Here is a 13,519-nt window from a genome sequence, read left to right as displayed (position 1 = left end):
GTGCTCTTCACAATATATACGGGAGGAGGAGGAAAAAACGAAGGAAAAGTGGAAACTATGTTGTTTTCTGCAGAAGGAGTGTATGGCTAATTTTTATTTATCTCTTGCTAAGGAGCCAAAACTGTCTTAAATTGTTGGGTGGTTGGATTTTTCTTATCGCCCAGAACATTCTTCTTCTCCACCATGGGTGAATTTTCCCCATGTCCATTTTACTTTTCTCCCATAGACGTCTGTTTGAGACATTTTTCAAGACTCTTGTGTGGTCATAAGTTTTTATTTTGCTTAACGGAATGAGTTATTTCTTGTCTTGTCATCAATTTGAATTTCTCCACTAGATGTCACACCACGATTTAAGAAGCTCTGGTGGGAAAAATTTAACTTATTGCAAGCGAGACAAGGATGAATTTTCTTGGGTTTTTTTTGTTGTAAATTAAACAAGAAAGGATCAAATTTTTATCGTAACATCACATGAGAAAATTTTAAAAAAAATTTCCAGCATCAAATCATTTTAATTAAGGATAAAACTTAACCAACAATCAACGTCTTGGCATTTAATAATGTCCCTGTTTCCCTGTGCTATATACAGCTATATATACAATTTATACATCATGTACTTAAACCCCAATGAAATCCTAGAAATGTCAGACACCCTTTTTGTGAAAAATGAAATAGAGAGTGAAAACTTGGCACGTAAGCGAGTATTGCTTAATTTTCAACGCTTCGCACTCAACAAATCAAGATTTCGGCTATTTGGGCATTTTTCGTGATTAATTGTCTCGCGAAGTGGATTTTTCCCAAAGAGAAAAAAAATCCCCTCAACATCACTCGACTTCCTGTTCCTTTTGAAATATGAAGTTGGAATTTTAATTTGATGTGCGAAGAATTTTGTTGCCAGAAAAGTTCCCAGAGAGAGAGCGAGAAAAGAGAGAGAGAGAGCAATGGGAAAGTCATACTTTCTGCATACATAAGAAGACCTTTATTTTACGGCAGTGAGCCAAAGAAAAGGGCTTTTTGATGAAAATAGTGCGATGGAATATTGTACAACCGACGAAAAGTCGACGATGAACATCTCAATATGAAGGACTTTATAATTTCTTAAGTAAATGCTGAGGGTATAATAGTCATGTTCCCATGGGTCGGGGGGGGAGTGGGGCAGGGGGTGGTTTGAAAAGTCAAATGGGAGACTCCCCGGGGAATGAGATAGAGAGAAGGAAAATCTGGGGATTTAATTAAAAAGGGCGAGAACTTTCTGTGAGGCGTTTGTATGAATAAAGTTGGGCGCAAAAGCTCCACTATATATAGCTAGCAATGTTGAGTATGTGTGTGAGTGGAAAGTGTATGAGCAACCAAGTTTCTTTTTTTTATTTCTTACAGCAAAAACTTAAGGGTTGAATGGAGTTGAAAATGGGAAAGTTCGGGTACAAAAAAAACTATATACAATCCCTCTGAGAGTGAGAGAAAAACTCATCCAATAAGATAGAAAGCTTTCTAAAATGAGGTTCAGAATTTCTTTCACTTTCCCCTACCCTCCGTGTAAGAACACTGGAGATTTTATTTAAGAGAGTGAAAAAAGAAACAGCACGTTAAAGTTATTTTAAGCTTAAAGCTTCTTTGAGAAAATTGGAAATTAATTTACAAGAGTTTTCCGTTGATCTTCTGATAAATTCTTAAATTTACTTCTTCAGAGTTTTCTTTAAAGAAAATTCTTCATGAAGAATTTTTTCTTTAGGCAGTGTTGGTAGAGAAAAAAGTTAATTAAATATTAAAGAGAAAAATCTTCTCAGAAGGAGAATTTTATCGAGAAAAAAACATCAAGCTGTACATAATCATCCCCTATATTTGCCCATTTGAGTGGTTGAGATGAAAATGGGAAAAATATTGGATTGAATGCAATCACATATGGTTAAAAGTAATACAATTTATTTATGGAAGACCAACATAGGATGGAGGACTTGTGCCCATTGGCAAAATAAATGTTGATTGTCTGACTCCTTCACACATGATACCACATCCTCGTTTCTCATGGTCTTCCGCCCCCGGTGTGACCTTAATTCCATTTCTCACGCAGCACACCAATTTCCGGATATTGTGCGATGATGGAAAAAAAATAGTCCGCAAGCTCTTGAATTTGGGGCACAATCAAAGGGAAGATGTTAAGAATGTTTTTCTCTCTCTCTTTCTCTTTTCATCTGAGTAAAACACTCCTTGATTGATGCTGAAATCTATTTAGTTTCTCTGTATTTTTTCTACTCAGAGTTTCCTTAGAATTGTCGTGGATGACGCATTGTTTTGCGTCTCTCAAATGGGAAGGTTTTCAGGGAAGAAACTGTAGAGTTTGTAAGGGAAAAGAATTCCAAAAGAAAACAGACAATAGAAGCTTTCAATCATTTGATCGTAAAGCTTTTAGAAAACTCAAATTTCAAATGAAAACCCTTTAAAAGAAATAAATTGTAATGAAATTATCAGGAAATTCCCAAACCCATCTTGAAATGCAACAAACTAAAAGTTTATGGAACTCCCTCAAAAAGCACTAAAACACATAGAAACATAGAATAGTGATTTAAACCTGTAATCTATGCAAAGCTTTTTCCGGTTTTCTCCATTCCACATAGCTCAATTTTCTCCATGAATAGAGACTTTTCCGGGTTTTATTCAGACTAAAAAAAAAGAGAGACTATACCAACCCCCTATGCCCAAAAACTCGCCTCTAGTTAGAAAAGATATACGATAAGCAAAAAAACGAGTATCGTTCCCCAGCTGACAATTCCATGCGCGGTAAATTTCCATACGAAATTGGGTTCAATCGTCTTGGGAATTCCTAACCCACCCCCCGTCCTCTCTCCCACAGCCAACGCGAGCTTTTCATGTGCGTTTCAACCAAAATTTTCTTTCCACCCCTAGTTACCCCTCTTTTCTACTAGATAGAATACTTTTTTTTTTCGCCTGCCTATGTGTCTCCTGCGGCACGCTCTTGTAACCAGAAAAAAATCCAATTGAGATTACAACCAGTAGCTTTTCCGTGGGAGATAGAGCGAGATTTTCTCCTTGGAAAGATTTCCTTTTCTTCGGGTACAAAATTTCCTTTTTGGTTTTAACCTAAATTCAGTGTATCTGATAACAACACCTGAGGGCAGAATTTGATTAATTTCAATTTCTTCCCAGGGTGTCCTTTTGGCCAAATATTGGCAGGTGGCTGACCACACAAATCATCCATACCCAATTTTCTCCTCGCTCGATTTTGATCAATATAAACGATAAACTTCCCGCTGGGGCTATTTTCGCAGCTCCTGCAGACTCACTCCGTAAAATGGATTCACCACCCTACCACCCCTCCTTTCGCCCCATAGTCAATTCTAACCATAGCACAGACAACCAAGGAAGGTTTGGCTTAAGCACATTCCGTGTGTCAGGCAATTTATACCCATCTCGGCGACTAACTCCCGTAGTAGATCCATCCGCACGTGGTTAAATGTCTATCTAAACGATTTTCCTGCAGCTAAAAAAAATCAAAAAAAAAACATTGACCATGCATCCTTTATTGATGCACTCCCCGCAAAAATTCTATATAAGGATAAAGTTATGGTTTTAGGGTGAATTTTCACAACTAAAAATTTCACATCACGTCCAAAGCCACTCGATAAGATTTGAAAAGTTTTCGTGCTGCCGGAGTGTCTTGTCCAGCACTTAATCGGTGTGGTGGGAGTATATATTGGGAAAATAAACTTATATAGTCGATAAATTTTCTCAACAAAAATGATAAAACTCGTGAAAAGCATAAAATACATAATTTGTGATTTGTTCATCATTTTCTTGTTATAAAATTAAGAGTTTATATAAGAAGAGTTTGTTATACTTGATTTTTATTGTTTTTACGTGAAGAATTGGTGAAGAATTTAGAGTTTCTTTTACACAGTGATGGTCCATAGGAAAAAAAATCTTTATGTTGCACTTTTCCGACAAAATTGACGCTTTTCTGAAACAATAAAGGTGATGATTTTTCGTTTTTTTTTTATAGGTGCTTTTTTGGTATTTTCAGAGAGTCTCAATATCGTCGAAGTTAGACTCTTAAAACCTCTAAGATTATTATTACTTAAAACATGTTTTACTGCGACGTACCACTGTTAACGTAAATGTTTAAAAACTTATATCAAAGACTTTAAAAAATCCTTTTATGAGAAATTTTTAATATTTATTGGGGTGCTCAAACTAAGATGTTTTGATTCTAAACCAAAATTTAAATATTTCCCAATGAAAATATAGGTATTGATAAGCTCCAAAAGCTCTCTGCTAAACGTATTTCTAAACCAATTTAAATGAATGAAGTATTGTTGAAAAGATCTATTCATTTCCTTCATTATTCAAATGGGAATAAATCAATTTAAATTCGGCTCTGAATTGTTTTAGAGCAAAATCACAAATACCCAATATATTAGAATGTTATTTTATATCAATCTCATTCTAATTTTATTTTAAAATTGTTCTAAACTGTTCTCATTGTCCTCAACGACTACATCCTACACCTAAAATAACAGTGCAAAATGCAAACATTGATGTGGATCGATTTTGCGTTCTGTGTATTGATAGACTTTGTATTGACGTTATTTTCCCGCCATTTCATTGCCCGAAGAAGAGGGAAACCCACACCCTCGAAACGTCGCTCATGAAAATAAATTGAGAAAATATATAGAAGGTCTTTCCCGTGTTTCAATCATCATAACTATTACTTGACCGATCTTTCAATATAGCAAATAGAAGTGTTTTGGACAGAAATCTCTCCATTTGCATCAATTTTCCTTCATGAAAGCTTGATGGACGACAAAGTGCATGTTGAGACATTTCCCCCAAGTATGGAAATTGAAAATGCAATTTGTGAGTGCTTTACCGACACGGAGGGCGGGGGTGAAAAGGGAGATATTTGAGAGATGTTAGAAGAATTGTGTATTTTGCATAAAAACTTTTCCACACTTTGGAAACAATTCATTTTTCCGCGTCATCTTCAATATATCGGGTGGTTTGTTGAAATGCTATCTCAATACACACTTTTCTCTGCAATTTTTCCCATTTTAAATTGATATGGTTTTCGTAAAACCCCGTAAGTGCCTTTGAGTGGGGGTGGAGGGTTTAGTATTGTGAATATTTATTGGTTTTTTTCTACTATGTAGGTGGATAGTTGAAAGGGGATTCAAGAGGGTGGGGGTTCTCAAGAGGTATGTGGAAGAAAACAAAGACTAGAGGGTTGTTGGTATGGTAGAAAATTGATGTAAAAATGCGGTATAACTTTGAATAATGATTGCTCCAATTTTCCATTATATTTGCTCTTTTGTACTATTCAATTATTATTTTCTTTTTCCCTTTTTCTCATGTGATTGCCAATAAGGGTTCTGCAAATATATAGCATGAATGTTGTATATATGGCAAAATGGCCATATTTTACTGTAAATATCATCTCAAAAATAAACTTCCATTCTCCTCCATTTCAAGAACAATTTCAGAATACAAAATATCACCCCCTAGCAGTGTCTCCCCATACCCCCTCCCTTTGATATGTTGTGTACATCCAATTTCGAAAGGAAAATAGCATGCAAAATGAAGTTTCCTGTATCTCATTGTTGCTGAAGGAAGTAAATTTTTCCTCATTTCTTTTCCCTTTATATATTTTCTGTGCTTGTTCATTCGTTCCCACTGCCTGTCTGTCTGACCAAAAGGGGCGAAAATCATTAAATTCCTCTCGAAATTACATGTTTTCATTGCACATAGCAATAAAATGTGCAAAAATGTTATGAAAATTTTCCTCACCAGTGAAAATTTACAAGATAATCCACCTGGAGGAGGTAAAAAAAAATTAAGGAGGTTATTCTTACCTCAATGGCATATAGAGCCACACAACTTCAGGGTAATTTCACGTTAACAAAGTGAACAAACAATGAAGACTTTAAATTATTATTCCCTGCATTTTTTTCAAGTGTTTTTCGTTACTAGATTTTTTCCCTCTCTCACTATTTTTCAAGCTTTTCCATTTTGAAATTGTTCAGAATTCCAGGAAATGCAGCCTTTTGAAAGGATTTCCTTTTTCGTTGAAAGGAAATATGGAAATAAAAGGAAATTAGATATTCGGAAGAAAGAAATGATTTCAAAATCATTTCATGTTGAAAACTATTTCCGCTTTTCAACTTAGCTCGGGGGGTTATTTAATAATAAATTGTATTTTATTAGGAGAATTGTGGGAAATTTCCTTCGTGGGCTTTCGCCAAAGGGTATATTTTATATTGAATATTTTATTATTTTGTTGAAATGATATTTCTCAATTTTATGAAAAGTTTTCATGTAATTTGAGATCTTTCCAACATGTTTATGTATATATAAATTATATTTTCTAATTGAGTTAGGAATGTTAACCCTTCATCTGCCATGTAATAAAGCTCATCAAATGAAGTATTTCTTCTTTTGATTTTACCTCCAAAAGTAACGATAATTTTCTCGTAATTGCTCAATCAAAATATACATATATCAATATTAACCCAAATTGACCACGCTATGTTTATTACAGTCAAAGAAGTTTTCTTGTTGATTTTGGGTGTAAAAAATCATAAAAAAATTTTCAATTTTCTATAAAAGTCAAAAAAATCTGTTAAAGGAAGATTTTTGAACTTATTTTGTAAAATTTCAAGAATTTCGATTAAAAATTGATTTTTCTACTCAATTTTGAAATCAAAGAAGTGTTTTCCAGAGTGTAGCGACAATAATGATTTTCCAGGTTTTTCGTCGGTTTCTCTGGAAAACTCATGTTTTCCATAGCTTTCGGCTCTATTAGGAGCCTTCTTCAGTGACTACAGAGTTTGAAATCAAACTTTGCAAAAATTGCCAAACTTCCTGAGCTTGGGGCTTGTTATCATTCCCACAATGAATCTTTGTAGAAATTTGAATTCAACAATTAATCCCAGACATTATCACAATATTTCACGCAGAAACATAACCATTTATGCTTTGGGGAATATTGTGAAGATGCAAACGAAGTTCATCCTCTACCGCTGGGGGGTTGTTCTCATGTGCATACTAGGAAAATGAACGTAGAGGAGGCTCCACAATTTAAATATGAATTGTGGACTTTTTGGAAGCCAAAAAAAGCTCAACATTGCTTGGCTAACAATTTGATGTAGTGTCTGCAGTGACTGATGATGATGCACATCAACCAAACGATGTCTGTCTCGCGGCGGTGGTGGTGAAGGGAACAAAAAAGTAGAGCTTTTAGTAATTCCAAATGACAGTTGCGACCTTTTTTTGCAACAAATTTTGTTACTTCTCTGTGGTACACACACAAAATCCAAAAGGAAGGAATTGTTGTAGCTCGTTTGTGGCTCAAGTGCCCATATATGCATGGGATTTTTCTCTGTTAAACATGCGGCGCATTCCATGGAAAACAAAACTTGGAAATAGTTGGAAACAAAGGGATTTTCAGACAGGATTGCTCTATGGATTTTTTTGTACAGTGAGCCTATACAAACTACATGTCACTGGCCCTATATATAGCATTCAGACAATAATTTTTAACTTCTATTGAAGCTGTTTTTTTTTACCTATAAGATTTGTGTGTCTGTCGTGAAATTAAATCCGCAGAGAAATGGAAAAAACCTCGATGAAGAAAATACTAAACATCCGGAAAATATAAAATAAGAGATAATTAAATTACGGCGTAAATATGAAATTGCAAAGAGTATTGTATAAATGTGGATATATTTTCTACCTTCAAGCACAAAACTTTCCGCTTTATTTGCAAAAGACAAAACGGAGAGAAAAAAAACTCGACGGACTTTGGTGTGGAAAAGTGTCGGGAAAACACTCGAGAAAAGCGCGTGAATGTAAAAGGGAAGAAAAGGCGATAGAAAAGTTTAATTAAAAAATTTCTCTTTCTCACCACTCGCGATTCTTTTCCGGTACGACGTCCCTCTGCTACCCCGAACCCACCCACCCCCTCGTGTAGCTATCAGGAAATCAATTAACAATGCAGCAGTTAGAGAAAAGTATATGCAGGAAAAAAATCCACGCGGAGAAATACAAACGAAAATGCCTCAGCGACAAAATAGAAACATAAACAGTATGTGGGGGGTGGTTTATTTGGTGCTAAAAAGCTTTCTCTTGTTCGTGTGTGTGCGGTAATTGTGGGAAATGTGGAGTGAGGGAGGGTGGTTCGGGGTGAGCTTTCACGCTAATGGATAAATATCGAATTCACTTAAATGCTGCATTAATACTTTACGGGTTGTTTTTTTTGCTCACTCTATATACCTATTTTGTCACATAGAGACTACAAAAACTTTATATTGGTTGATTTGGAGTGATATTTTATCACAATTGAGCTTTTACGTTATTTTGGTTTTCGAATTTGTGAGAGATTTTCCATTTCCACAGCCATGTTTTTTTTTTTTATTTTAAATGAAACTTGAATTAAAAATCATTCGAAATACTTCTAATCCATCCTCAAGAGGAAAAAACCTGTCAAAGCATTCTTTGATCTGAGAGTATTTTTCCATGGAGCTTTTTTCTACATAAGAGAAAAGCCCTCAAAGTTGATTTTTCCTTCTTCTCCAGTAAAACCCATCAGGTCCTTCTAATCATTTTCCATTCTTTCACTATACAAAGAACGAATGATTTTTGTAGAGTTTGAGCTATAAGGGGGATGAGTGGGTGGTAAAAGTGCTATTGAAGCACACTAATAACATCGCACTTCCCCATAAAAATAACTATTTAAGTTGAGCTCCAAAAGGTCCAATTAATTTTTTTTCTCTGCCCCTGCGCTACCTTCATTCGTGACCATGTCATAAAATTTCCTGGCCATTATTTTAACACCCCACCGCATTGCTTTCGAGGAAGTGGAGTACAACAAAAAATATCCCAATGCGTGAAAGGTAGTAACGATAATGTTAAATGGTATATATTGTTAGAAAAAAAACATATTTGGGGGGAAGTTTGGGGGTTAAAGAGCATTAAGGAACCTTTGAATTGGGAGGAGAGTCATTGCGGGAATTAAAATAAAAATAGAAAGAAAACCCTAGAAAGAGGGCTATAATTGTGATACAATTATAGCGAGATTGAAGAGAGTTTCTGCAGGGAGTTTGCGTGTGTTCTGCGAAATGATCGTTAAAATCGTTAAAATTCTAGCAAATACCGTGCGTTCGTATTTATTTTGTAGACAAGCTAACGTTCTTTTCTGAGAAATTTAAAGAGGTCGATTGTTTTTAAGCTTGTTTTTAAGGGTGTTTTATAATAGAAATTGTGGAAATTACAACGAATTGAGTGCATTGAAAACCTTGAGAAGGTAAATCTATTTATTTTTTTATGCTGAAGTTGTCCCTAAGTTATTGAGCTTTTATAGAAACTTATAAATTATGTATTATACATATCTAAGTACGAATGTTAAACAACTCTTGGGTGAATAAACTCATCAGGAGGAAAATTCAGCAAAAATTTTCATTTCTGCTGAATTTTTGGACACACATCAATGTTATTGGAAAGCTCAGAATGAGAATGAAGGTGGAAAGAGAAATTACACGAAGCAAGGTGAATAGGAATGGAAGGATTTAGCGGGAAATTCCAGGTGAAAAGCGAAAAGGTGGAACCGTCAAACACCCCCGCCTCTCACATCATTATCAAGACTAAAATACAAATAGAATTTAATGGAAGCTAAATTGAATAGCAAGATTCTCAATGTAATACCTTCTGCACCTATTCTCCTTCATTTTCCCCCATTTTCCCTCTCTCTTCCTCTCTTTATACTCCACTCGCGGGTTAAACAAGAGAGGGTATAATGATAGGGCTTCCCATTCCTCCCAATATGTCGTACACAAAGGAACTCCAACCATGTGTGCTACAAACGCGTAACAAAACCATAAATTAGTATTGATTTAGGAAGTTTATTGATTAATGTTTTGTTGCATTTTTTTGTTTGTCTTTCCAGGAGGGCGCATCTAAGAAATTGTTTGGAGAGATTAAAAGACATAGTACCTTTGGGGGCGGACGCCTCACGACACACAACACTAGGTCTTCTCACTAAAGCGAAGCGATTTATTAAGGTAAATACCAATTAAATACAAGTCCCTTTTCTCACTGAATGGTGTAAAATTGTTTATATAATCCCCAAAAATTCGAGCCCCTTAAATGGTGGAAAATGCAGTAAAACAGCCCGAGAAACTATACATATAATATACAATTAACTGTGTGACGATAAAAGTTTTTCATGGGAAAACTTCTGTGCTATGTACTTTTCTGCTATAATGAAAATCAAATAGAAAGTAGCTTTTATATTTTCCCCTTTTTCTGGCATTGGCGACCCATCCTACTCATAAAATTAAATTGAAAAATTGAAATTTTTCTTCCAAATTTAGCGCATATAAATTAATTGAATCAATCCTACATAATTATTATGACGAAATTTATTGTTTTATCCGCACAGCGATAGAACCTACTTAACAAATTTTTGATATACAGCTATTTTAATTAATGTGCCATTAAGCTTTGTTGATACAGAACTTTTAATTCTATTAAATAATTTTTCATATTGACTTTTAATTATCACGGCAAAAAAAATAAAATTATTTATTTGATAAATGAAAATTAATTTCAATCATGTTTCAACAAATAAATACAACACCATGGGGCGGTAAAGGTGCTTTAAAAATCGAGAAAAGCTTTTAAAAGAAAATTGCATGATGAGAATGTTTTTGATAAAAAGAAAATAGAATAAATAAAAGAATAATAAATATCCGATGCATGCTAAATAGAAAAAAATATTCCAGCTCCAAAAAAAGAATAAACATTATTTTGAGGGAAAAAGAATTTTCGGTCAGCAGAACTTGCTTCAAAATTGCACAAATTTCCAAATATTCTAGAAGTTTTACAATTTATTTAGCATGTTGGACAAATTGAATCAATTTTGATTTAAAAAAAAAACTCACAGCTTAAATGAGAGGTCTACTGATCGAAAATCAGTCCCTCAAAGAGACTTGATAAAAAACTGAAGACAAACCGCAACAATCAACAAAACTTTCGTCCATCAACACGCAGCAATCAACAATCTTCAATCAACTCATAGGAACATAGCGACTGTCTACAATCAACTAAGCGCAATTTTATTGCCTTACACCAGCAACACAAGAAAAGGTATTTCGCTGTTTGAAACAACATTTATCGTAACTCATAATTTTCTAATCAAAAAAATTAAAAGAAATATGATAAAGGTTGTTTCAAATTGCGATTTGCATTTGTATATAATGACCATCTATCAGGAAAGTAAGTCGAAAATGTTCCTAAACACCTCTGTTTAATAATGATTTTTTTTGTATTATGCTGTGTCAAAGAATAATTGACTATTGGGAGAGGAAGAATTGATACATCTACATTTTTTTCTACGCTGCTGTAGAAAATGTAAAGAAATATTTGTTTTTTGGCAATTACCCAGCCGACATAAATTATTGATTTAAAACAAACGTCGTGAAAATGAAAAGAAAATATGGCAAAAGGCATAGTCCAGCCGGGTAAGCATTATTGACAGGAATTACTATTTATTACACATGGTGTATAAAATAATTTCCGAGTATTCTACAAGTCTTTAATCTATAAAAAAATTATCTTTAAAATAAATTTGACTTTAGACAGTAGAATTTAGCGTAAATATTAGGTGAAGGCATGATTGAATTAGTCCCAACTAAAATATTAACTTCTAGTGCATCTTGATTAGCACATACTGTACCTGTTGGCATTGCAAGTCAATGCACTTTTGCATTTTTATCGCACTATTTACCCTTTGTCGCAATTTTATACACGGTTCAGAGTCACATTTTTTAATTTTAAATTATTAAATGATGTATGGGGGGTGAATGGCAGGTGCTTAGGGGTGGGAAATTAGACGTATTCGTGACTTTTATTGCAATATAATTTACCTTTTCACTCGCAAACGTATCAAATATATGTATATAAATATACAGTGCAATGGAAGTGCACTATATGAGGGTTGGAAAAAAAACAACCTGTAAGGTAATTTTAATAGGGTGATGGTGGGTGAGTGTACAGATGGGGCTGTGTAGAGTTGAAAATTGGAAAATTTAATGAGACATGCAACACTTTTAGAGTCTCCATTGCAGCATATGTGTGTGTGTATAATTAAATAAATATTTTTTCACCCTACCAACATGCATATAAACACGTTAAAACCATCAATATTTTATACACTGTATGCAGAAGGTATATTGCTGCAATGTAGAAGCCCTCCATTGGGACTCACTCCACCCCCAACCCTACCGTCCGATCTCTTTTGGATAAATTGCAACATGGTTGAAAAGTTTACCTGAACACGAATGTTAAATTAATTTTCGGTGTAAAAAAGGGTTGGTGCAGTTCGTTCTCTCTCTCTATTGCATTTTTTTTCCTCTTTTGATTTCTGTTGCGCACCCCTCTATTAGGAAAAGTTGAAACGTTTGATGTGACATCAATCATACCAACCCCTTGTGTGCTTTTCCTTTTGAGCAAATCGCCAAAGGTTTTCATTTTCTGCAAAATGCTTTTAACCATAAATAATTTGAGCTTTATTTGTGTGCGATGCTGAAAGTTAAACTAATTAGTAATTTATCTTTTGAAAAGAAGTAGAGCTTAGGGGATGTTTATTTGCTGATTTTTTTTTTTAAATTTTCTCTTTCATGCTAAAAATGTTGTGATTGTGAGTTCTATTGGGTCACTAATGCCAGAATTATTTATCCTTTTGCAGTTCCTTTTGAGTTTTATTCATCCATTTTATTCTCTACTGAGCTAAAGGAAAATATATTCATCAACATAGTTCTAAAAATTCACCCCCTGAAGGCAGATAAAGAGGAAAACCCTTCAATGAACGAAAGGGAAATTTATTTTCCATTTCTCCGTCAGCAAAGGGATTTTTTTTCTTCCAATCCAAACAGACTTTTTAATATCCTTCTGTTACTTTCATTGACTGGGGATACATAGTGCAATATGTATGTATATAATCTATATGTTTTCACTGCAAATATTAACCCTTGAGGCGGATGCTTTTTGCAAGTTTCTCACATAGTACACCCAAACTATTTTATGTAGAGAGAGCTTTTTTCCCAATCTATGTAACGTACATAGCGTGGATGAAGTAACAAGAATATGCTGGTGTCACTGCTCTGGGGTTTATGTGAATGCATTGTGCTGGCACCGGGGTTAAGCACCCCACCACCATCTGACAATGTTGATTGAACAATGTTTCCCCCAGAAAAGCTCATTGAGGGATGAAAATAGAGAGGGGAAGTCGTGATGAAAGTGACTTGCAGTGAGTAAAATGCATTACTGTCGTTGTGACTTTATGTGGGGGTGTAGGTTCTTTGATGCGGGGGTGGTGTGTTGCGCTCACTCTCTCTGAGTGAGATAAGTTTGTCAAAGACCATAAAATTGTGAATTTACGATCACGATGGTGGATGGCATCAGATGGGAAGTTGCACTGCTTTTAAGATTGCATAGTTAGAGATACACTTACAAT

General features: G+C 34.6%; 2 protein-coding genes across 2 annotated transcripts in view; one reads left to right on the top strand and one right to left on the bottom strand.

Moving 5' to 3' along the window:
- The window catches only part of LOC129788711 (mucin-5AC), a 1,053,002-nt gene that overhangs the window by 471,002 nt on the left and 568,481 nt on the right, over positions 1–13,519 (bottom strand). The window lies entirely within an intron of this gene.
- LOC129788789 (max-interacting protein 1-like) overlaps positions 1–13,519 on the top strand; it is a 204,442-nt gene that overhangs the window by 156,214 nt on the left and 34,709 nt on the right. The window contains exon 4 of the mRNA XM_055825125.1: positions 9,950–10,064. Within this exon, the coding sequence (XP_055681100.1) occupies positions 9,950–10,064 (115 nt within the window). The remainder of the gene's footprint in view (positions 1–9,949; positions 10,065–13,519) is intronic.

Source organism: Lutzomyia longipalpis, chromosome 2 (genome assembly GCF_024334085.1).
Source record: "Lutzomyia longipalpis isolate SR_M1_2022 chromosome 2, ASM2433408v1".
Lineage (NCBI taxonomy): Eukaryota > Metazoa > Arthropoda > Insecta > Diptera > Psychodidae > Lutzomyia > Lutzomyia longipalpis.
The sequence above is the reverse complement of the archived record's forward strand: the minus strand, read 5'-3'. Positions and strand labels throughout refer to the sequence as shown.